The 24,477-nt window shown below is 42.3% G+C and overlaps 1 protein-coding gene across 13 annotated transcripts in view; it reads left to right on the forward strand.

The window, feature by feature from the left end:
• cdh23 (cadherin-related 23) overlaps window positions 1–24,477 on the forward strand; it is a 1,156,658-nt gene that overhangs the window by 332,712 nt on the left and 799,469 nt on the right. For all 13 annotated transcript variants that reach the window (XM_072282605.1, XM_072282606.1, XM_072282607.1 and 10 more), the window contains exon 9: window positions 12,934–13,012. In XM_072282605.1, the coding sequence (XP_072138706.1) occupies window positions 12,934–13,012 (79 nt within the window). The remainder of the gene's footprint in view (window positions 1–12,933; window positions 13,013–24,477) is intronic.

Raw genomic sequence — 24,477 nt, forward strand, 5'->3', positions numbered from 1 at the left:
CACTTGTCTGAAAAGAGATTTTTAAACTGGATATGGTGCTGATGGAAACACGTCCTCTCCATTTACTGTGTCACAGCCCCTCAGTTGTTTTAAGCACTGCAATTGAATCTCTCTTCAGTCGCCTTTGTTCCATGGAATTCTCAAGGCATTGTTGGAATATGAGCAGGGAATTTATCCCTGAAAACTTGGCCAATTTTGGTCCTCCAACTTGAATCTGTAAAGCAAATTGTTGCTGTTTAGGGAACATTGTTGTATGGAAATTAGCTGCTAAGTTTCCAACCTTTCATCAGCAGCTTTATTTCAAAGGCACTTCTTGCAGCAAGCTTTAGGGGTTCAAGGTGTTGAAAGGCATTGCATAACTGCATATTCTTTTGCCCACATACAGTGTGATGCAAACAGGTATTATGTCGATGATGTTAGACTCATACTGATGTGTGTTGAAGTGCTTTTGTCATTTGTTCAATCAATGTTAATTGGTAAAAGCAATCTCTGTCTTTGTAATGTGGATGGTTTTGGAAATAAAGATTCTCTTTAAAACAGATTATGGGGTTACGTGATTGGCAGGTGACATTTCAGATTGAAAGAGTGTAGTGAACAAGGGAAATACATCTATAAACGTATTGTCTGTCGGTACCTAAAAGTGTATTTGCTAGGATTACTAAGGATTTGCAAGTGGGAGGAGGTGGGGGTGGCATTCAATGTTATGGTAGAATTTGTAGGAGAGGGGGATTCCTGTGGGTGTTAGTATTTTCAGGGGATGGGCTTCCAGTGTCACTACTTACAAGAGAGTAATTAACATTAAGGCATTATGTGAACAGAAATGTTATTCATCGATAATTTAAGAGTTTTTAACTAACACTGTGAGACAGCTGCAGTCAATTAAATCCAGAACTGTGCTTCATGCTTCTGCCTTTAGGAAAGAGCATAATTTTCAAAATCTGCAATATAATGCAGCATACTATATGTTTTCTGATATTTTTATTATGCCAGTTTTGAAATATTACATTGCTGTTAGGACAGCATAAAGGAGCTGCTTTTCAAAATGATCATCGTGGTTTGCCAGATTTCTGCCTCCTCAGTTTTTGTATCAATTGGTTGACTAATGTATTTAATTCTTCCACTGGTAATTCTGCCTCTGCAGATTAGTGACAGGAATAAGGAGGGATGTCTTGAGGGTTTTGTCTGTACATGCAAAAGTTCACTGTACTGTGTTTTCACCCTAAGAAGCTTAATTGAGATGAAGTGAAGTTGTCCCTGGGAGTGTGACTGTCCTTCCTGATGGGGTATTTTGGGGAATTTTTGTATTGCAGGGAGTGTTTGCAACTACGAGAAAGGGGAGTCCTTGATTTCCATTACAGCTGTCCTGGGTTACTAACACTCAGCTTCTGGATACCCCCACATATAAATAAGTTCCCATGATATTACCTTTTAAAAGTTTGACTAACTTACCATCTTTGTTTCAATAAATAGCAAACTAGTTTCCTCTCCCTCTCCACTTTTAGTAATTCATCTTTTGTTATCAGACTTGTGTGCTTCAGATGCCATTCACTGCAACTCTGTGGAGGTATGGTGACCGTATTGAGTAATTTTTGTGTAATTTCTAACTTGCGGGTGAAATCTACCTATGGGCGTCCACAAAAACTGAACCCTTTTGTATTCTGTATTTGTGACATTCTGTATTTGTGAGACTTGTCCGTGGAAGAGGGGTGATTTAATAAGGAAGCAGAATCATATTTGAAATTGAGAGCTCTGAGAAACTGTCAGAAAAAAAAAGATGAGGCATAGGGCAGATCAGCTAAAATAATTTTGAATGGCGCAACAGTACCATGCCCCTGTCCTATTTTCTTCTGATAGTTTGATGTTACTTGCAAGGAGGCTTTCGCAGAGTGTCCATCGAAGCATCCTGGATTTTTCACTTCGGCAAGTTAAGGTGAAATGATAAAGACTTGGTACGCTATTTCACCAAATAAGATGTACATTGCTCATTTGATGGTGCTGGTGGAGATTCTAGCAGACTGCTTCAGTAGTTTTATACCTGGCAATCGGCTTTTATGCTTCACAGTGAAAGCTTCTGAAATGTGCTGTAGATTGTGGAGATTGTTCCCCTGAAGGTTACTCCAGTTAACCAGCCTGACACAACTGTCAGACACTGTTTACTCGCTCTAAGAAAATAGAATATCAGTCTTTCACTGAACGAGAGATTCTGAGATAGATCTCCCAGAACAGTAAATTAACTACCATAAATTCTGGAAATGGGATGTTGAATATTACACGTTGCTTCTATTTCCTGTGCTATGCTCTTTAATACACTTGCTGATTTGAAGGACAATTACTGGAGTGAATTATTGCCACAAGAAACCATTTGAGTTTGTTCCCCACCCCCTCTGCTGTATCTCTACATCTGCAAAGGTCAGTGGCCTTGGATTTATGGGTGTCACTGTTTAAGTCGAATGCACTTTTGATTTTGAAAGCGTGGTAAACACACTGCAAATCGACCTAAAATTTCAGTTGTTGAAACAGAGCAATCCATGTGTGTACATTACTGCTGTTGGACCTCAAGACAAGATAAGTGTTTTTAACAGTGCAAACCTGGTGCTGTTTTGAAGCAGTGATGGGCAGATGGTAATTGCATTCTGTTTATAGATTCATAGAGCATAGAAATAGGCCTTTCTGCCCACCAAGTCTCTGCTGGCCATAAAGCATCCACCCACATGAATCCCATTTGATTAGAATGTAGAGCAGTACAGGAAGAAGCTTTTGGCCAATGATATCTGTACAGTACCCAATACCAAATTAAACAATGTTTCCTCTTCCCGCAGCCCCATCAACTCTATCCAGATTCTATCATTTACCTACATACAGCGAAAAACAATGGAGTGCCATTAAACAGAGTATACTTTCAGAGTAAATGGAGATATACTGGGTCAAATGTCTTCCTTTAGTTCTGCAGGATTCCAAGAGTCTGGTTTACCTTTCTAAACCAAACAACATCAAACGTCTCAGTGTAAAAGGGGCAACTTTACATTAAACCTGGAAGAAATAATGATCAAGTATTGGTAGGACCACCAGGCTCAAGGACAGCTTCTACCCCACTTTATTATCCCGTTGAACATGCCTCTTATTCAATAAGATGAACGCTTGGCGTCACAGTTTAAGTCATTATGATCTTGTATTTGATCGGTTACCTGCACTGCACTTTTTTGGTAGCTTTTGTACTTTATTCTGCATTGCTATTGTTTTATATAATTCTTGCTCAATGCACTGTGTCATGATTTGACCTGTAAAAACAGTATACAAGAGAAGCTTGATAAAGGGTCTCGGCCTGAAACATCGACTGCACCTCTTCCTAGAGATGCTGCCTGGCCTGCTGCGTTTACCAGCAACTTTTATGTGTGTGTTGCTTGAATTTCCAGCATCTGCAGAATTCCTGTTGTTTACAAGAGAAGCTTTTCACTTTGTATGTACCTCAGTTTATGGGACAATGATGAACTAATCCAAACCAAGCCAAACCCTTTATATTGAAACCCTTTGGTATTCTCCTTCATGAGAAAAACAATCTCATATTCTCTTGTCTCCCTCTGCATCTGAAGTCATTCATCCCTGAGACCATTCTAGTAGATCTCTGCATGCTCTCTAAAGCCCTGGACCCTAACTAACGTGGCATTCCTCAAGCTGTCCCATGCATTCCCACTGATTCCTGAGGATAACTGAATCTCTTCAACTAGAAATTGCAAACTTTCTTTGTTAAAAATTAGAAAAGAATATAGTAATGTGTTTAATCTGTTAAAAATTGTTTTTGTACGGTTGTTTTAATTCACTTCACAATAGCCCCCCATTCAAAGACTGGAATCTATGAGCTTTGTTCTTTGACCCTTTACCCTTATTCCCATTAACAATTCCAGAACCCGTCAGCAATGACCCCAGTGATATTTCCCTGGAAAAAAATATTAACTGAATTCTCCTTGAATCTCTGTAAGTTATAAATCAGTAGGTTTGTGATCAGATAAATTCATTATAAAATTCACTTGAGAATTATTTATTTTTTTACATTGAAGGCCCAGGCTAATTGGTATTGGAATAAGGATAACATTTCTATGGCACCTATCCCAAAGTGATTTTTCAGCAAATTAAAACCTCCATAAATGTCAGTGATGTGATGAAGGAAATATAGTGGCAAATTTGTACACTGTTACAGTTCCACATATGATGACACCCTGCAAATTGGTCCTTAAAACTGACAGAGAAATGTACTTTGACCGAGACACTAGTGACTACTCTTCACATTGGTTGTTTAACAATTATTGGAAAGAAAAAAGATGGCCAGAATTTACCTCATCCAATATTGTAGCAGTCCCATAGCACCCCATTGTCTACAACACAAGCAATTTTGCAGATTTAGAAACCTTGAGCAGTACACACAGCATGCTGAAGGAACCAGGATGTCGAGCAGCATTTGTGGAGGAGAATTTTGAGGATGTGACTAAACACGTTGATGAAGGTAGAGCAGTAGATGTATATAGTGTATATGGATTTCAGCAAGGCATTTGATGAGGTACCCCATGCAAGCCTTATTGAGAAAGTAAGGAGGCATGGGACCCAGGGGGATCTTGCATTGTGGATCTAGAACTGGCTTGCACACAGAAGGCAAAGGGTGGTTGTAGACAGGTCATATTCTGCATGGAGGTCAGTGACCAGTGGCCTGCCTCAGGGATCTGTTCTGGGACGACTTTTCTTTGTGATTTTTATAAATGACTTGGATGAGGAAGTGGAGCAATGGGTTAGTAAATTTGCTGATGACACAAAGGCTGGGGGTGTTGTGGATAGTGTGATGTCAGAAGTTACAGTGGGAGATCGATAGGATGCAAAATGGGGCTGAGAAGTGGCAGATGGAGTTCAACCCAGATAATTGTGAGGTGGTTCATTTTGGTAGGTCAAATATGATGGCAGAATATAGTATTAATGGTAAGATTCTTGGCAGTGTGGAGGATCAGAGGGATCTTGAGGTCCAAGTCCATAGGATACTCAAAGTTGCTGCGCAGGTTGACTGTATGGTTAAAAAGGCCTACAGTGTATTGGCCTTCATCAACCGTGGGACTGAGTTTAAGAGCTGAGAGGTAATGTTGCAGCTATATAGGACTCTGGTCAAACCCCACTTGGAGTACTGTGCTCAGTTCTGGTCACTTCACTACAGGAAGGGTGGAAACTATAGAGAGAATGCAGAGGAGATTTATAAGGATGTTAAAATGGGGAAATCTGTAGATGCTGGAAATTCAAGCAATACACACAAAATGCTGGTGGAACGCAGCAGGCCAGGCAGCATCTATAGGAAGAAGCACAGTCGACGTTTCGGGCCGAGACCCATTTTGTGTGCGTTGCTTTTATAAGGATGTTGCCTGGATTGGGGAGCATGCCTTGTGAGAAGAGATTGAGTGAACTTGCCCTTTTCTCCTTGGAGTGACAGAGGATGAGAGGTGACCTGATCGAGGTGTATAAGATGATGAGAGACATTAACTGTGTGGATAGTCAGAGGCTTTTTCCCAGGGCTGAAATAGCTAACATGAGAGGGCACAGTTTTAAGGTGCTTGGAAGTAGGTACAGAGGAGATGTTAGGGGTAAGTATTTTTATGCAGAGAGTGGTGAGTGTATGGAATGGGCTGCCAGCAACAGTCGTGGAGGTGGATACAATTTTAAGAGACTGCTGGATAGGTACATGGAGCTCAGAAAAATAGAGGGCTGTGGGTAACCCTAAGTAATTTCTAAAGTAAGTACACGTTCGGCACAACTTTGTGAGCCGAAGGGCCTGTATTGTGCTGTATGTTTTCTATGTTTCTGTCTATTAATCAGTCGATGTTTCAAGCTGAGACCATTCATCAGGACAAGAAAGGAAGAAGGCAGAAGTCAGAATAAGAAAATAGGAGAGGGAGTGGTATAAGCTAGCTAGTGATATGTGAGAATAGGTGAGGAGATTGGTGGGAGGATATCAGGTAAGAAGCTGGGAGGGGGTAGGTGGAAGAGGTAAAGGTCTGAAAAAGGAATCTAATAGGAGGGAAGAGTTGACCATGGAAGAAGGGAAAGGAAGAGGGAAGCCAAAGTAAGGTGATTTGCAGGTAAGGAGAAGAGAAGGGGTGAGAGGATGACCAGAGTGGGGAATGGAAAAAGAGAGGGGGGAAAGAAGAAATTACTAGAAGTTATAGAAATTGATGTTCATGCCATCAGGTTGGAGGCTACCCAGATGGAATATCAGATGTTGCTCCTCCTACCTGAGTTTGGGCTCATTGTGGCAGTAGAGTGCGCGATGGATAGACATCTCAACGTGAGATGGAAGCTGAATTGAAGTAGTAGCCACAGGGAGGTTCTGCCTTATTCATTGGACAGAATCTGTGTCCCCTAATCTGTATCAGGTCTCTCCAATGTCACACCACTGTCTGTAGAGATCTTAAACCATCAACCTGCTAAGACGGAAACCACAGTACCATAGCTAATATTGTGGCACTTGAGAAAGAACTTCACATGGGCTTCACATGTTTAACTGAAAAAAATACAAGTTTTTGTTTGCTGTGCTGTGAAAGATCTTTCCCAGGGTTAGCGGCATAATTTTATTTCAGACTATTTAGCTTTCTCCTGCTTTGTTCTTTCATTTTGCTTTGATTTTGCTAAATCAAAATTTAAAAAATAATTATTGCTCCACTGCAGTTAAAAACAGAATAAGAGACCAGTTGAAGAAGTAATGCGCCCTTTGACATTTCAAAACTATTTGCTGGCAGTGAAGATCACTTATGCTGCATCATCTTTGGTTCAGCAATTAAAATATGATTGTTCTGTTTGGCATTTTCCACATGAATGGACAATATTTGTGTAATATTTTGCCCTTTTTGTTAAAAGGCAGGGCAGGGGAGATATTAATCAGTGATGCTGACTTTCTATAAAAATAACTAACATCTTTGGTAGTCAGGGGACGCTTATTGCCCAGTGTTGTGGAACACTTGAATGAGTGTAAGTTACAAGAATGTTGGTGCCGTGGTGTGAAATTCCAGTATACAGGGAAGCAAAATGAATTTCACCCAGCATTTCCTCTAATAGCTATAGCATGTTGAGAGGAACTTGCTGTGATAGCTGTGTACATTTTCACTGAGGCTTGGTGTCAGAATTGTCTGCTGTACTTCACAGTGGAAGCAAATCATGTATAGGCTCTGTTTGAAAGGAATTGCCATTACAATTCTTGTAATTAGTGTAAGACTTTGGTTCGTGTTCATGTGTAGCTGAAATAATGCAAGTGAGGAAACACTTCACCTGGAAGACTGTCAGGGTCATCTACTGAATCTGCTGTGGCCCATGGCCTTCTCTACTATCCCAAGGAGTTCACTCTCAGGTTGGAGGAGCAACACCTCTGATTCCATGTGGGGAGACTCCAACCTGATGGCATGGACATCAATTTCTCCAACTTCCAAAAGTGTTTCCCCCTCCCTCTTCTCTTTTGGCTCCCCCTTACCCCTTCCCTTCTCCTCACCTTCCTCCCACCTCCCTCTTGTGCCTCTCCTTGAATTGCTCATAACCAAGAGCAGCAAACCCTCTCTAGTACTGCAGAGAGCCTTTCATTTCTATAGTAATCTCTGTGTTGTCCAGATGCTACAAGGCACTGAAATACTATCAAATGAATGAGGGTTAGCATGAACTAGATGGACTGAATAGTCTCCACTGTCATTAAAAAATACGTGAGAAATATGGAATATAGGCATTGATGTAATGCAGGAATTATGGAACATTGGCTGCCACAACCTACAAGTGATAACAGAGTTCATAGAGTTGCACACCATGGAAACAATCTCTTTGGTTCAACCTGTCCATTCTGACCACATTGAGTACCCAGCTTGTCCCAATTTCTGTGTTTGGTCATATTCCACTTCCTTTGGGAGCTCACCATCCTATGCATAAAAATGTTGTCCCTCAGATCCCTTTTAAATCTTTCTTGACTCACTATAAATCTCCATCCCTTGATTTTTCCACACCCCTATCTGGGGAAAAGAATTTTATTACTATGCCTCTCATAATTTTAAACACTGCTATAAAATTGTCCCTCATTGTCCTACTTTTGAAAACCTCGTCATCCTCTCCCTTTAACTCAGGCACTCTAGTCCTGGCAAATTCTCATAAATTTGTATTGCACTCTATGTCTTTCCTACAAAGTGACCAAAACTGTATACAATATTCTGAGTGTGACTTCACCAATGACTTAGGCTACGTTCTCACTAGACCGGATAATTTTGAAAACGCCGGTTTTGTGTAAAAATGATAGGCATTCACACCAGGCGTTTTTGAAAATACCTCCGTCCACATTAAAACAGATACTTGGGCAATTCGCCTCCCACTGGGCATGCGCAGGACACATCTGCGGAAAACAAGCGACGAAGAAATGGTATACTTTGTGCGCGTTTGTCCAGTTACAGACTGGAAAAACTTAAAAGGAAATTGCCAAATCACAGACAGTTGTTGGCTCTCGCACAGGAGCACTTAAAACAAAAAAAACAAATACTGGAGCGTATGGAGGCAACCGACGGAGTTCACAGACAGTATGACCCGGCTGGCAACGACCATTGAAAAACTGACACCATACCAGCCTCACAGCCACTATAACAGCTACACATATGGACACACAGACCCCCGGGGTGGCCCCACCAACATCTTCCCCACTCCCACAGAGGGGTCACCCTGGAAACATTTCCTACAGCCATAGTCTCTTTATCGATGAAAGGGACAAAAGGTTCTTTAAAACCTCCAGTTACCCCGTACACACTACAACGCCCAACCAGCGTTTTCAGATTTAAACACTCTGGAGAATGTTTTAGAAAAGCTCCATTTTCGGGGGAGGAAAACGCCGTTTCAGTGTGGACAGAGGGTCAGAACAAAGAGAAAAAGCTTCAGTTACGGATTTATCCGGTCTAGTGTGGACGTAGCCTTAGACAACTGCAGCATAATGTCCTGTAGTGACTAGGTGAAATGGACTGAATGGTGTTGGTTGTGGTTTGACCTACTCATTAGATTGTACTTAGTATGTGAGAGGAAAATGGAATGATGGTTTAAGTCACTGTGAATAAAGCTGGGTTGTGGTGGAACATGAGGTTGAGCTGACAGATCATAGTTCAAGCCAGCTTTTCCATGCAGTACTGATACACTGTGCTACCTGAGAAGGTTTCTTACTTGGTTCAGTATTTCTTTTAGCCTACACCCCCCCCCACCCCCACAGGCAACATTCTTGATGTTGAGTGATGAGGTTGTGGGAAAAAGGAGGCAAAATCTGGACTGTAGGTTTGAATATAGTGCAGAGGAGACATTTAGTCAAGGACCAGTCTGTCCCAAGGATAAAGGTAAAGGCAAAAAGGGAGGCAGACACACACAAAATGCTGAGGAAATTCAGCAGGTCAGGCGGCATCAATGAAGGGAAATAAACAGGCAATGTTTTGGGCTGAAACCCTTCATCAAGACAAAGGAAGGAAAAGTCTGAGGTGAAGGTTTAATGTAGTACAGAGAGACATTTACTCAAGGACCTGTCTGCTCCATGATAGACGATTCCTTGACAGTCTTTTGAATTTTTTTTAAGCAAGGTTTGGCCACCTGACCACTGTTGCTGTTTATGGGAGCTTTCTGTGCATAAAGTGGCTGTCTTGTTGACTTATGGCAATCTCTGCAGTTAAGTAGGCGGCACAGTGGTGCGGCAGGTAGTGCTGCTACCTCATGGACGTTGTGACTTAAGTTCAGTCAACCACTGCTGTCCGCATGGAGTTTGCACGTTCTCTCTGTAACCCCAGGTGCTCCACTGGCTTTCCACATTCACAACTTAATCTTATTAGCAGGATTAATTAGCTGTTGTTAACTAGCTCTAATGTGAGTGACTTGCAGGAGAATCGGAGGAGAGGGGGACTTGATGGGCATGAGAGGGAGACTAGATTGCATGGAAATAAATGCAGGAATAGATGGTGGTAATACTCTTGAGAGTTGGCATAGACTCAATGGGCAGAATGGCCCTCTATGTCATACAAAATAATACAAACATAACAGGCTACACATTGCAGCAGGATGAATCCCAGAATCAGTGACGGAGAGTACAGAAGCTGGGGGGAGGGAGGGAGTGCAGGTGAGTGTTGATAAGAGTTTAAAAGATTGTGAGAAGCATAGATAGAATAGACAGCTAGTATCTTTTTCCCAGGACCAAAATGTCCAATACTAGAGAGCATGCTTTTAAGTTGAGAGGGGGCAATCAAGATGTGTAGGACAGCTTTTTTTAAATTACACAGGGAGTGGTGGGTGCTGGAATGTCCTGCCGGGGTAGTGGTGGAAACAGATGTGATAAAGGCATTTGAGAAGCTCTTAGATGGGCATATGAATGTTATAAGAATGGCGAGATGCTGATACTGAGAAGGCAGAAGAGATTAGTTTAGTTACGGGTTTAATTACTAGTTTAATTAGTTGAGCACAACATCGCAGGTTGTTCCATGTTCTATTTCTAACCCGCGCATCCTAATTTGTGACACCTGTGAGAATATAGTATGGAAATTTGTTTTATGCAATTATTTTTACAGGACTGATCCCCCTTTGCTCCATTTCTCTTGCAGAATTAATAGAGTGACAGAGTTATGCAGTACAGACTCAGGCCCTTCAGCCCATCTCATCCATGCCGACCAAGCTGCCTACCTGAGCTAGTATAACTTCCCTGTGTTTGGCCCCATTCCCTCAAAACCTTTCCTACCCATGTACCTCTTTTAAACATTGCACCTGCCTCTACCTCTTCCCCTGGCAGCTTATTCCAAATATAGTAGCTATATACAGTGGCATGCAAAATTTTGGGCACCCTGGTCAAAATTTCTGTTACTGTGAATAGTTAAATGAGTAGAAGTTGAACTGATCTCCAAAAGTTGTAAAGTTAAAGATAAAGCATTCTTTTCAACATTTTAAGCAAGATTAGTGTATTATTTTTGTTTTGTACAATTTTAGAGTGGAAAAAAAGGAAAGGAGCACCATGCAAAAGTTTGGGCAACCCAAGAGATTTGAACTCTCAGATAACTTTTACTAAGGTCTCAGACCTTAATTAGCTTGTTAGGGCTATGGCTTGTTCACAGTCATCGTTAGGAAAGGCCAGGTGATGCAAATTTCAAAGATTTATAAATACCCAGACTCCTCAAAACTTGTCCCAACAATCAGCAGCCACGGACTCCTCTAATCCAAGCCAGGGGTCCCCAACCTTTTTTGCACTGCAGACCAGTTTAATATTGACGATATTCTTGTGGACCGACAGACGGGAGGGGTGATGTTCAAGTTCAACAGTGGGTGACAGGGAATGAGGACAGGTGCAGCTGACTCATATTGTTTCATATCGCGAAATCATACCGTTTCCTCATGGCCTGGTAGCACGTCTTTGCGGCCTGGTGGTTGGGGACCACTGCTCTAAGCAGTTGCCTGGCACTCTGAAAATTAAAATAAATGATGCTCACAGAGCAGGAGAAGGCTATAAGAAGACAGCAAAGTGTTTTCAGGCAGCCGTTTCCTCAGTACGTAATGTAATTAAGAAATGGCAGTTAACAGGAACAGTGGAGGTCAAGTTGAGGTGTGGAAGACCAAGAAAACTGTACGATTGCTAGAAAGGCAAATCAAAACCCCCGTTTGTCTGCAGAAGACCTTCAGGAAGATTTAGCAGACTCTGGAGTGGTGGTGCACTGTTCTACTGTGCAGCAACACCAGCACAAATATGACCTTCCTGGAAGAGTCATCAGAATGTTACGTACCCCATAACTGGGTTGCCAAACCAGCAGAAATGGATCACTCAGTTGGAGTCTGGATTACTAGAACTAAGAAAGTTTTATTAAAGAAACAAGCAACACAGTACTCTAATCTAAAGGATAATAAATGCAACAGTTCAGCAATAATAAACACACAAGTACACAGAATTAAGATAACAGGATTAATCAAGCTCTATCGCTGTCTAGGGGTAAATGACCAATTTTAAAGTGACGCAAAGTTCAGTTCAATTTAGTTCAGTTCAGTTCGCAGTAATCGCTGCCGTGGCGATGGACAGTGGGGGGAAGGAGAGAGAGCAAAAACGAATGAATATTCAAGGCTTCCAGACAGACCTTCGCAGTCAGCTTTCGGGCGAGTCCTTTGTGATGTCATCTGAGGTCACCGACCGTGACCCCTCCGTTTCCAGATACGATCGTTTCCCTGCGCTGAACCTGGCATCCAGGCAAGGGTGGACACACACCAGGTTCCCGCCGATCGTGCCTTTCCACCCTGTGCGTTTATGGCCCGGTACTTCCCACCGACTTGTGAGAGACGCACCGCTTCCAGGGTCTTGTTACCTCGGGTGTCGTGTGTGTGTCCTGCCTTAGCGAACCTGTCCCTTTTTATCCCCCTGCTGGGGTATCGCCTGTCCATCACTTCAAACAGTTCAGGGTTCAAAGGGGGAGCTGCTCTTGACAGCTCTCTCCTTCTGTTATTCTCTCTCTCCCGTCCCAGTAGCAGAAATTTTGACCAGGGGTGCCCAAACTTTTGCATGCCACTGTATCTGTGCAGAAAAAGGTGCCCCTTGGGTCTATTGTAAATCTTTCTCCTCTCAATTTAAATCTATGTCCTCTAGTTTTAGGCTGTCCTAACTTTGAAAGGAGACTGTGACCATTCACTTTTATCTGGTTAGTATATTGGAGGGATTTGCCATGATTTCTTAAGATCTTTTTCCTCAACTATTTAAGTGGACAGCTTTCACGACACATTGATTGTTGTACAATGTGCTGTTTGCTATGCAGACAAGTAAAGTCCTACCCATCTTCCATAAACCCACATTATTCATCTCAAAGTGCTTTATGAAAGTGTCCACTGTGAAAAGCAAAATGCGACTGCAAATTCTTCCTTCTAAGTCAAAGTTTCTGTTTGTCTGCAATTATATTTCAGGGGCAGACCGTACGAGTAATTACAGCATTGGATCAGGACAGGGGAAGACCTCGTAGGATTGGTTACACCATCGTTTCGGGTAAGAGAATTAGCCTTGCATTAGTCTTTCTGCCTTTGAAGAAAAATGAATAAGAAACTCCATTTTCAATTTTGTACTAAAATTTGCAATCGTATGAAAAGCATGGAGTGAATAATAGATTTATTGAGTAATATAACCATTACAAATGAGAACATTTTGTAAACTTGGTTTTTTGCCAAGTGGAAATGCCTTATCATGAAGCCTGACAGAGATGACAGGAGTTAAGAGAGAATTTCATGCTCTGCTCCCACACAGTGATATGGGCTTGCAAAATAAATTTCTTTATGTTTTTTTCTGGAATATAATGCCTTTATTTACAAAAGAGTGTGGAGAAAAGACATTGAAAAAGACATCATGCAAAGAGGAAATAACTTTTGCACAATTGTGCAACACTCTGTAGTATCTATGCGAAGCATTTCTGTAGATTCCTGATAGCAACTACATCAGCGGCTCAGTGAAATTCACGGTGGGTGATCATTGTTAATAGATGGAGGGAAAAGTGATCTATCCAAGGGCTTTACTCACTTGGAACTGAACTGCAGTTGATACAAGTCACTTGTTGTGAGATTGTAGTTGTGGTACAGGATTTCACAGGCTAAATCTTGTGACATTTGAATTCAATTTATTTGGAAAATCTGGAATTGGGGCACCAGAGTCCCATGGTTATGAAACAATCAAATTTCTTGTGGTTCATTAATATCCTCAAGGGAAAGGACTCTGCTGTTCTCCCTTGCCCTGGCATGTATGTATCTTCAGTGTCACAGAATGATACCGAGCCACTCAGTGCACGGGCAACTTTGAATGGATATTAAATGACAGTACTGCTTGTTTTGCCGGAGCAAGTGTGAAGCAGATGCCACTCTGGCAAAAATCCAGTGCTGCTGGTTCAGTCTGTACTGGAACTTCAGACTAATGTACTTCTAGCTCCCTTGGGTCTGCCATCCATTAATGTAGTGAAACAATCCACTTAAAAAAAAGGTTTCAGTGTACGTGCAATTTCTCTTGGTTTCAATCTGCTGCAATTTGCCAATGGCCATAATAGGTCTACAGCGGATGCAATCTCACTGGCTGTCCACTGTGCCTTGGGTCACCTGGACAATAGTTATTTATATATATAGGATTTCCCTACCACAAAGCTCTCTATTTTTCTAAGCTCCACGTACCTACCTAAGAGTCTGCTAAAAGACCCTATTGTATCCGCCTCTACTACCTTTGCTGGCAGTGTATTCCATACACCCACTACTCTCTGTGTGAAAAACATACCTCTGGCATCCCCTTTGTACCTACTTCCAAGCACCTTAAAACTATACTCCCTCGTGTTAGCCATTTCAGCCCTGGGAAAAAGCCTCTGGCTATCCACAAGATCAATGCCTCATCCCATACACCTCTATCAGGTCACCTCTCATCCTCTGTCGCTCCAAGGAAGGTCGCATCCACATCTTTCCTGTAATGAGGTGACCAGATATAAATATAGTTATTATTGTGCATTGCAATGTACTGCTACTTCAAAACAGCAATTTTCACAACATATGCCAGTGATATTAAGGGAGGAGGGAGGAGAAGATGCCGACCCGACGCAGCGTGCACAGCCATTCCGAATGATTTCGTATGTGTAACTAGGGGCCGTGCACAATCCTGATTTGATGGAGACAGCCGTGAGAAACACGGAGGAACACCTGGAGAAACTTCTGAAATGGCCGCTTGGCTGCCACTGCTACTGTGCAATCGAGAATCTCTGGAGGGGAAGGCCCCAAATCCTCGGCTTTGCGTATCGCCTGTTGCCGGGGCCGGGGTCGAAGCGCTCGGCAGAGATGGTGCTCGGTGCTCGGTGTCGGAGAGCTGGTCAGAGGCTTGGAGTTTTCGGACGGACTCGAAGTCGGACTGTGGTCGGATGCTTCCAGGATGCTGCAGTGGCAAGTTTGCGGCGCTGGAGGTTCACCATTTGCATGAGATGATGAGACTTTCGAGAGACTTTGAGACTTTTTACCGTGTGCCCATGGTCTGTTCTTTATCAAATTACGGTACTGCTTTGCACTGTTGTAACTATATGTTATGTGGTTTTTGTCAGTTTTTCAGTCGGTTTGTCATGTGTTTCTGTGATATCATTCTGGAAAAACATTGTATCATTTCTTAATGCATGCATTATTAAATGACAATAAAAGAGGACTGCGTGTCCTCATAATCTAATCTAATCTAATATTAAACCTGGTGCTAATTCAATCTCTTGGTCCTAGTCATGACCCTTAATGCAGCTGGGTCCATTGTTAAAACCAAAGTGACTTCTCCCAGCAAAATACAGTCAGTGGAAGAGAGCTACATATAGATAATGATGATGTGCAAACTTAATCACTAGTCATCCTCAGAACTGTTAAAGTAGAAGAATTTGACTCCATGATTGGACACATTAATGGGGTGGTTTGACCCCTTGCCACTTGATCAGACTTTTGCAAGCTCAAATCTCTGCCCAGAGAAATTATGACATGAATCCATTGTCAGTGCCCCAGTGTCTCCATGTCTTATAACTAGAACATTAAACTGAGGCCCTCTCTGCTACGCCAGACAGGTATAAACGTCCATGAGTCATAGAAGGAGAATTAGGCCATTCATTCCATTGGCTGATTTATTTTCCCTCTTAAGCCCATTCTCCTGCCTTTTCCCCTTAACCTTTGACACCTTGCTATTCAAGAACCTAACAACCTCTGCTTGACATATACTCAATGACTTGGTCTCCAGAGCTGCTTGTGGCGATGAATTCCATAAATTCACCACCCATTGCCTAAAGAAATTCCCACTCATCTTTGTTCTAAAGAGACAACCTTCTGTTCTGAGGATGTGCCTTCTGGTCCTAAATCCCGTAACTACATTGTGAAAAAAAATCAGGGAGATATCCCTTGGCCTGGGCAATGTTTTTCTACCAACCATAGTAAACCATGTCCGTCTGCCACCACATTGTATCTGTGGGAGTTTCTTGGGTATATTGATGGCCAAATTTCTAACAATGGGACATGACTACACTTCCAAGAATTGTCATTGGCTGTGGAGTACTTCAGGAAATCCTGAAAAGGACATGGAAAATGCTGTTGGATTGCTTTCTTCTTGTCTTCATCCTTCCAACAAAGCTAAACAGACTGATTTGTCTCTTTAACCTTTTGGTGACTGGATGAAAATCAACAGCTGACTAAATAACTGATTGAGACAGTTTTCCTCTGAAAACACCAATCCATAAACAAAGGAAGTTTGATCCCTTAGGAAAGTGATTGATATTAATCATTATCTGGAGAGGCAGGCACAGATTCAAAATCCTACATGTAAATCAAAATACGTTTTTAATTCCACATCCCATTCCCATTCTGACATGTCTATCCACGGCCTCCTCTACGGTAGAGATGAAGCCACACTCAGGTTGGAGGAACAACACCTTATATTCCGTTTGGGTAGCCTCCAACCTGATGGCATGAACATTGACTTCTCTAACTTCCACTAATGCCCCACCTCCCCCTCGTACCCCATCCGTTATTTATTTTTATACACACCTTCTTTCTATCACTCTCCTTTTTCTCCCTCTGTCCCTCTGACTATACCCCTTGCCCATCCTCTGGGTTCCCCGGGCCTCCTGTCCCATGATCCTCTCATATCCCCTTTGCCAATCACCTGTCCAGCTCTTGGCTCCATCCCTCCCCCTCCTGTCGTCTCCTATCATTTTGGATCTCCCCCTCCCCCTTCCACTTTCAAATCTCTTACTAACTCTTCCTTCGGGTAGTCCTGACAAAGGGTCTCGGCCTGAAACGTCGACTGTACCTCTTCCTAGAGATGCTGCCTGGCCTGCTGCGTTCACCAGCAACGTTGATGTGTGTTATTTTTTTGCTTGCTCTGGGTGTCCCAGCCCAGAGTTCTCTATTCACAATGTCTCACATCATTCAGTTCATAAGAACTGAAAGCTTGCCTGCAAAGTGCTGAATTTTATGATAGGTTTGAATCATCACAGTTGTACAGAAGCCCTCTGATTTCTGTATTATTATAACAGGCCTGTTTGAGCCAAAGCCAGAAATTAAATCAAATTTTAAATCAAAATCTTCTCTTATATTTTTGTGTGCTTTGTAAACTCTAAAAAGGATTATATTACATAATTAGATCGTTGACCTTGTTCATGACTGTCGTTCATTTATTCGCTCAATTTTTTTTGAAGTGTATGTGTAATTCTTAAATTTTACAATGGTGCAATAAATTATGGGCTTTAAAGGGTGTGTGTCGTGAGGAATCAAAAAGGCCTGAAAACATATCTTTATAAAAAATTAATCATTCTTAATTAAATAAGAATATATGAAATAGGAGCAGAGTAGATCATAAGTCCTTTGAGTCCACTTTACCATTCAGTAGGATCATGATTGAATTCATATTCTGACCAATCCCCATAGTCTCTTGATTTCCTTAGTGTGCAAATGTCTATTGATCTTAGCCTGCAAAGGATGATTGTGATATTTTAATAAACGGAAGATTAAAATGCTCACTGTACCTTGAGTTCAAAGAATATTCTCCAAGGTGTGAATAAATACTGAAATGTTTTTACCTGGCTTGAGCTCTCTAAAAGGAACTTTGCCCATTGATGCCCTGCAGGTTTTAGGAGTGCTGAGTATGTAGAAAATTTGGAGCATATTCTGCTCCTGAAACCTTAATAAACAGGTTTATTTAAGCGACTGTGATATCTGTTTAGATCCTGGCATTATTATCGGCATAACCTCTGTACTGTTCACATCTGCTGCTGCAATTAAGCAGATACTTGCTGTCTCCTGGGTGGTTGGAGGATGATAACAAATTGCAAAGCAAGTTATTGCAAAAAGAAGTATGTTGGACACTTGTAGTACAGGGTACTGCAGCAGAGTAGTTAATTTACTGGGCTATTATATAATGGCCTGAACCACTGACTTTGTGATGTGAGTTCGCACCCCACCATTACATTTGGTTAGTTAAGTAAGTCTGTGGCGGTATTTGCAGTAAGATCAGATTGACCTTTCTCAGCTCCACTTTTACCCTTTTCCTAATTTCCTTGTCTTTACTCGATGGTGGTGGTGATAGCTCTTGGAGGCAGGGAATTCCAAATAATCCATAACTCTCTGACTGCCCCCACCCTCTCCATTAGATTCTGAAATCTACATCCAAGGGAACAGCTATCCATAACTCTCCTGACTACTCCACACTCTCCACTAGGTTCTCAACTCTTTATCTGGGGTTCAACTTTTCCAACTCCTTTGGAGCTTTATTTATTTTGATGTGATCAACACTTACTCTTCTAAACTGCAGTGAGTGTTAATCCATTGAGCAAGGAACCATCAAAGGCCATGCAAAACCAGTAGTAATGATAACTATTTACAGTATATTCTGTCATTATGTGAATGTTATAATTCAGGGGAAAATCTGTCTACCGTCTGTGTGTTGAGTGGCTTGTCTTATCTAACTTAATATTGCATTGGATATCGATGCTGTATGACCCTCAAGCCCTCAAACAAATGATGTAGTTAAGATTCAACACTGTTTAGTATCATTTCCAGTACACAAGTGTAAAGGAGAACGAAATAATTGTTTCTCTGGACCTGATGCAGCCCAAAAAAACACTAAGATAAAGAACACAATAATAAAAAACATGCAATAAATGTAAATACATACAATAGTTATATACATAGATTGACTGTATGTCCATAAACTGATGCTAGCCATTGGAGTGTCTGTACATAAGGTGAGAGAGGAAATGATAAAGTAGTGTGGTGGTTGGTGTGCTGCTGGGTGGAGGTTGCAACCAGCCTTACTGCTTGGGAAAAGTAACCGGCTTTCAGTCTTGTCATGGCATCGATGTTACGTAGCTTCTTCCCTAATGCAAGTGGAACAAACAGTCCTTGTGCAGAGTGGGTGGGATCCTTCAAAATGTTACTGGTCCTTTTCTGGCACCTTTCTGTATATTTATTTATTTATTTTTATTCATCCACGTAATGTGGATGTCACCAACTAACCAGCATTTATTGCCCATCCCTACGTCCTTGATGGCAGGTAGGATGGTGCTGGTGATGTGTTAAGCCGTTTTGACTATCCTTTGTAGAACCTGCCTGTTTGCTGCAGTACAGTGATGCAGCATATTAGTACGGTCTCTTATGATCTTAAGGTCTACTGCAGATCTGTAGAAGGATGTGAATGTAGATGTGCATAGTCCAGCTTTCCAGCCGTCTCAGAATATAGAGGCGTTGGTGACCTTTCCTAATTGTGTAGGATGTGCTCTGAGACAATGTGAGGTTGTGTGAATTGTGTACTCCCAGGAGTTTGAAATTGCTTGCAGTCTCTGCTGCTGTGCCACCATCGTACAGAGGAGTATGGGTGGTGTGAGTTCTCCTGAAGTTGATAACCATCTCCTTTGTCTTGTCTACATTAAGAAAGAGGCCATTTTCCTGGCACCAGTCCTCAGGCTCTTCCAGCTCCTCTCTGTAGGCCAACTCATTGTTGTTGGTGATGAGCTGCACCACCATCGTGTCATTGCTGAGCTTGACTAATGAGGTATAGAAACATCAGCATCATGACTAGCACTACCAGACTGGGTAATAGATTCTTCCCTAAGGCGATGAGACTAACGAATACCCTACCACCACCAAGGTCTCATCGCTAGGATAGTGAGCTCTTTACTGTGCTGTGCATTACTACATACATTTTACATTATATTTTATTAAATTATTTATAGTATAATATTTTGGTTTGTGTGCTGTATCTGATATGTTGTATGGATGCACCATGGTCTGGAAGAATGTTGTTTCATTTGATTAATTTATATGCAGTCGGATGACAATAATCTTGAACTTAATTGCTCGGGTATTTGGCCGTGCACTCATGTGTGAGCAGAGTATATGTCAATAGGCACAGTGCACAGCCCCGGGGGGTTTGTGGGGCACCGGTGTTGAGGATGATGGGAAAGGAGGAGCGGTTGTGCATCACGACCATATTGGGACTGCTGGTTGGGAAGTCTATCCCAACACCCCAGGGCACAGTGGTGTATTTAGACTGAGGAGCAGGAGTTTGTTGAATGATGAACTGAAATCCAGAAACAGCATTCTGACGTAAGTGTCCTTGTATTTTTGGTGTGTTCGTGCCAGCTGTATGACAGATGCTATGGCCTCTATCGTAGAGTGGTTCTGTCAGTAAGCGTATTGGTGAGTGCCCAATCTGGCAGGAATAGAGTTTTTGATATGTGCCATTACCAGTTGTTCAAAGCACTTCATGATGATTGGCATCACTGCCACTGGGCGATAGCTGTATGGTTCTGACAGTGTAGAAAAGATGATGGTGGCTGATTTGAAGCACGTGGGGACAGCAGCCTGGCTGAGTGAAGTGTTGAAAATGTACGTGAAGGTGTCAGTGAGCTAGTGCGCATACTCCTTAAGTACTTGGCCTGGAATGTTATCTGGTCCGGCTGCCTTTCAGGGATTGAATTTCTGCAGAGTCCTCCTCATGTCTTCTCCTGTTACAGACAGTGGCTGCTCACCTGGAAGGGGGTGGGGGGTGCGGTGGTATCCTTCATGGCTTGCACTGTGTTGCATGCCTTGAAGAGTGCCTAAAAGTTGTTTAGAGTGTCAGGGAGGGAGGCGTCACTGGTACAGTCAACACTATTTTTCCTTTCGTAATCAGTAATGCCCTTGGTGCACAGCCACATGCACCGCGGATCTTAATTGGAAAAGTGTTCTTGAATTTCTTGTGGTTAGGAGGTCTTTGCATCCTTGACGCCTAAGATGAGGTTTCATCTGGCTGTTCTGAAAGCTGTTCTGTCTCTTGGCTTGAAGGCAGTGTCCTGGGATTTTAATAGGGACACACCTCTGCATTCAGCTAGGGCTTCAGTTTGGGCAGTGAGATGACTGTTCTTGAGGTACCAACGTCATCCACACACCTGAAGATGTAGCTGGTGACAGATGGGGCATATTCCTTGAGGTCTGTGTCTTTTCCGTTTGTGGCAGCCTCCTTGAACATCTGATGGTTAGTCTGTTCAAAACAGCCCTGAAGCACAGAGATTACCTCATTAGGCCGCACAGTGATGGTCCTCTTGACTGGTTTCTTCATTTCCAGCAGTGGTCAGTATGCTGGGATTAACATTATGGAGATGTGGTCAGAGAGGCCAAGATGAGGGCATGGGTTGGCTCTGTAAGTACCACGTCTGTTTATATAAACGCAGTCCACTGAAAGGTGTTTAGCAATCCATAATCCTGGAATGGGAGACAAAGAGACACAGGTGCTGCAATCTGGTGCAACACACAAAGCGCCAGAGAATCTTGGGGAGTCAGGTAGCATCTGTGGAGGAAAATGGAGAGTTGACGTTTTGGGCTGAGGCCCTACATTCCGACCGAAAGTCAGAGGTGCACTAGCCATTATAAAAAGATGGTGGGAAGGGGTGAAGCAAGATCTAGCACATATTTGGTGGATTTAGGTGAGAGTGGAGATGGGGGAGGGGACAGTAGAAATAGTGCCAGAAGCTGGGAAGTGATAGGTGGAGGTGACAAAGGGATGAAAATAATGGAATCGCTATGAGGCGAATGTGGAGCATGGAATCAAGTGAGGGAGATAGGGAGGACAGATGGGAATTGTGGGGAACGAGAAACAGTAGGAGGAGTATGTAAATGATCAACAGGTTAAAGGCAGAGGGAAGAAACTGGGTGATGGAGGTTGGGGTGAGTGGAGAAAGAACTAGATAGATTATGTGGAAAGAGGAAAGAGAAAAGAGACAGAAGGGAGCATATTACCCGAAGTTGGAGAATTCAATGTTCATGCCATCAAATTGAAGTCCACCCAGGCAGAATAAGAGGCACTGTTTCTCCAGTTTGCATTTAGCCTCACCCTGGCTGTGGAGGAGTCTGAGGGTAGACATGTCAGTGAGAGAATGGGGAGGAGAAATAAAATAACTAGCAACTGGAGGCTCCAGGTGGCCATCTGGAATTGATGTCAAACTATAAGGAAAAACTTACAGTATGTAAGTCCTTTTCTGACTAAGGCGTTATCCCTCCAATGAAGGACTTTTGAGGTGCTTTCACTGTCCATCCAAAACGCTGCACGAATCAGTGCACATGAAGCTCCCATAAACAGCAAACTTTATTTTGTGTGGTTGATTTAAGGATAAATGCAAAGCGATACAATATCAAAATACGAGTCTCAGCAAAAATTATTCTGTAACATATGCAGAACAATTAGCAGCTCATATCCTTCCATATATGAATTGTGTATCTCATGCTGAGATCATGAGTTTTAATTAAAAATTAATGATCTCTTACTGTGCGAATTAGACTGATATTTCAAATATTTAAAACTAATAAATTGGTATCTATTAGCAAAAGCAGTAACTACTGACAGAAAGTGGTATTAAACCTGAAGCGGTTCTCAATGCAATTTAATCTTAGATATGTTTGATTGTAAATTGAGTCTGGTTTCTTTAATATTCTGCTTATTAGTGAGGTCTTGTTTGTAAGTTTGGAGTTTTGTTTGAGGAAGAATGTGAACATAAGCAATATGCTTTTAGACAGGAGTGCGATGGGTGATTATAGTTTGTTTAAAGAGATACTTGCTAATCAAAGGAGATAAATTGTTAAATACCCATCAAAAAGCAGAGAAAAAAATATTAATGTCAACAGTGGAAAATTTTGGGGCTGCTCAGAAGACTGAGCAGCCACTCTGGAGAAAGAAACAGGTAATGTTAGACCACACTTGGAATACTCTGTTCTGTTCTGTTGCTTCATTATAGAAAAGATGTGAAAGCTTTAGAGAGGGTGGAGAGGATATTTACCAGGATGCTGCTTGGATTAGAGGAAAGGTTGGGCGAGCTAGTGCTTTTCCCTTTGGAGCGAAGAAGGATAGGAGCTAACTTGATGCTGGTGTATAAGATGATAAAATAATTGGACTTGAAGGCAGTGTAGAGGGTTAATGGCATGATCTTTAGCAGTGTGGAGGAACAGAGGGATCGCGGGGTCTGTGTCCATAGATCCCTGAAGGTTCCCATGCAAGTTGATAAGGAGGCTAAGAAGGCATATAGTGTGATAGCTTTTATTTGGGTAGGGGATTGAGTTCAAGAGCCATGAGGTAATAATGCAGCTCTATAAAACTCTGGTTAGACTACACTTGGAGTATTGTGTTCAGTTCTGGTTGTTTCATTATTGGAAGGATGAGGAAGCTTTAGTGAAGATGCAGAGGAGATTTACCAGGATGCTGCATGGATTAAAGAGCATTTCCCATGAGGACAGACTGAGGAAGCTAAGGCTTTTCTGTTTGGAGTGAAGGAGGTTGAGAGGTGATTTGATAGAAGTGTGTAAGATGATATGAGGTATAGATAGAGTGGGAAATCATAAACCATTTCATCCATTTCCCAGATATCCACACTCATCCCGTCTTCCTGCCACCTTAACAGGAGCCTCCACATCCAACGCATCACTGAATGCAACTTCCACCATCTTCAACAGCAGCCTACCATCAAACACATCTTTACCTCCTCCTTCTCACCCCTCACGTCTTCTCTTTCTGTAGAGATTGCTTCCTCCAGGAATCCCTTGTCCATTTTTCCCTTCGTACTAATCTCCATCCTGGCACATAATCCTGCTAGCAAGAGAAGTGCTATGCTTGTCTACTTATCTTTTCCCTCATCTCCATTTAGGCCCCAAACAGTCCTTCCCGATGAGGCAAGACTTCACCTGCAAATCTATTGGGGTTATTTATTGAATCTAGTGCTCCTGGTGTGGACTCCTCTACATTAGTGAGACTTGACATAAATTGGGGGACCGCTTTGTTGAGCACCTGCACTCCATCTGCCAAAAGTGGGATTTCCAAGTAGCCAACTATTTTAATTCCTATCCCCATTCCCATTCCAACATGTCAGTCTTCTGTCACGATGAGGCCACTCTCAGGTTGGAGAAGCAACACCTCATATTTCATCTTGGGACCCTCCGGCCTGCTGACCTGAACATCAATTTCTCCTGATAATTTTTTTCTTCTTTCTTCTTCTCCCTTTGGCTTTCTATTCCCCATTCTACCCTCATACATCTTCTTATCTGCCTTTCAACTTTCTCTGGTGTCCTTCCTTTTTCGCTTTCTCCCATGGTCCACTCTCCTATCAGATTCCTTCTTCTCCAGTCCTTTATCTTTTCCACCTACCTGGCTTCACCTTCACCTTCTAGCTTGTCATCCTTCTCTTTCGCCACCTTTTTATTCTGACATCTTCACCCTTCCTTTCCAGTCCTCAAGAAATGAAGGACTTGGCCCTTCATTTTTCATAGATGCTGCCTGACCTGATGAGTTCCTTCACCATTTCGTGTGTGTTGCTATAGATAGAGTGAGCAACCAGCGAGTATTTCCCATGCCAGATATAGCTAATAGAAGAGGGCATGATTTCAAGGTGACTGGAGGGAAGTATAGGAGGAGGATGTCAGAGCTAATATTTTTAGAGTGGTAGGTGTGTGGAACGT

The sequence above is a fragment of the Mobula birostris genome, chromosome 18, assembly GCF_030028105.1.
Source record: "Mobula birostris isolate sMobBir1 chromosome 18, sMobBir1.hap1, whole genome shotgun sequence".
Taxonomy (NCBI): Eukaryota; Metazoa; Chordata; class Chondrichthyes; order Myliobatiformes; family Myliobatidae; genus Mobula; species Mobula birostris.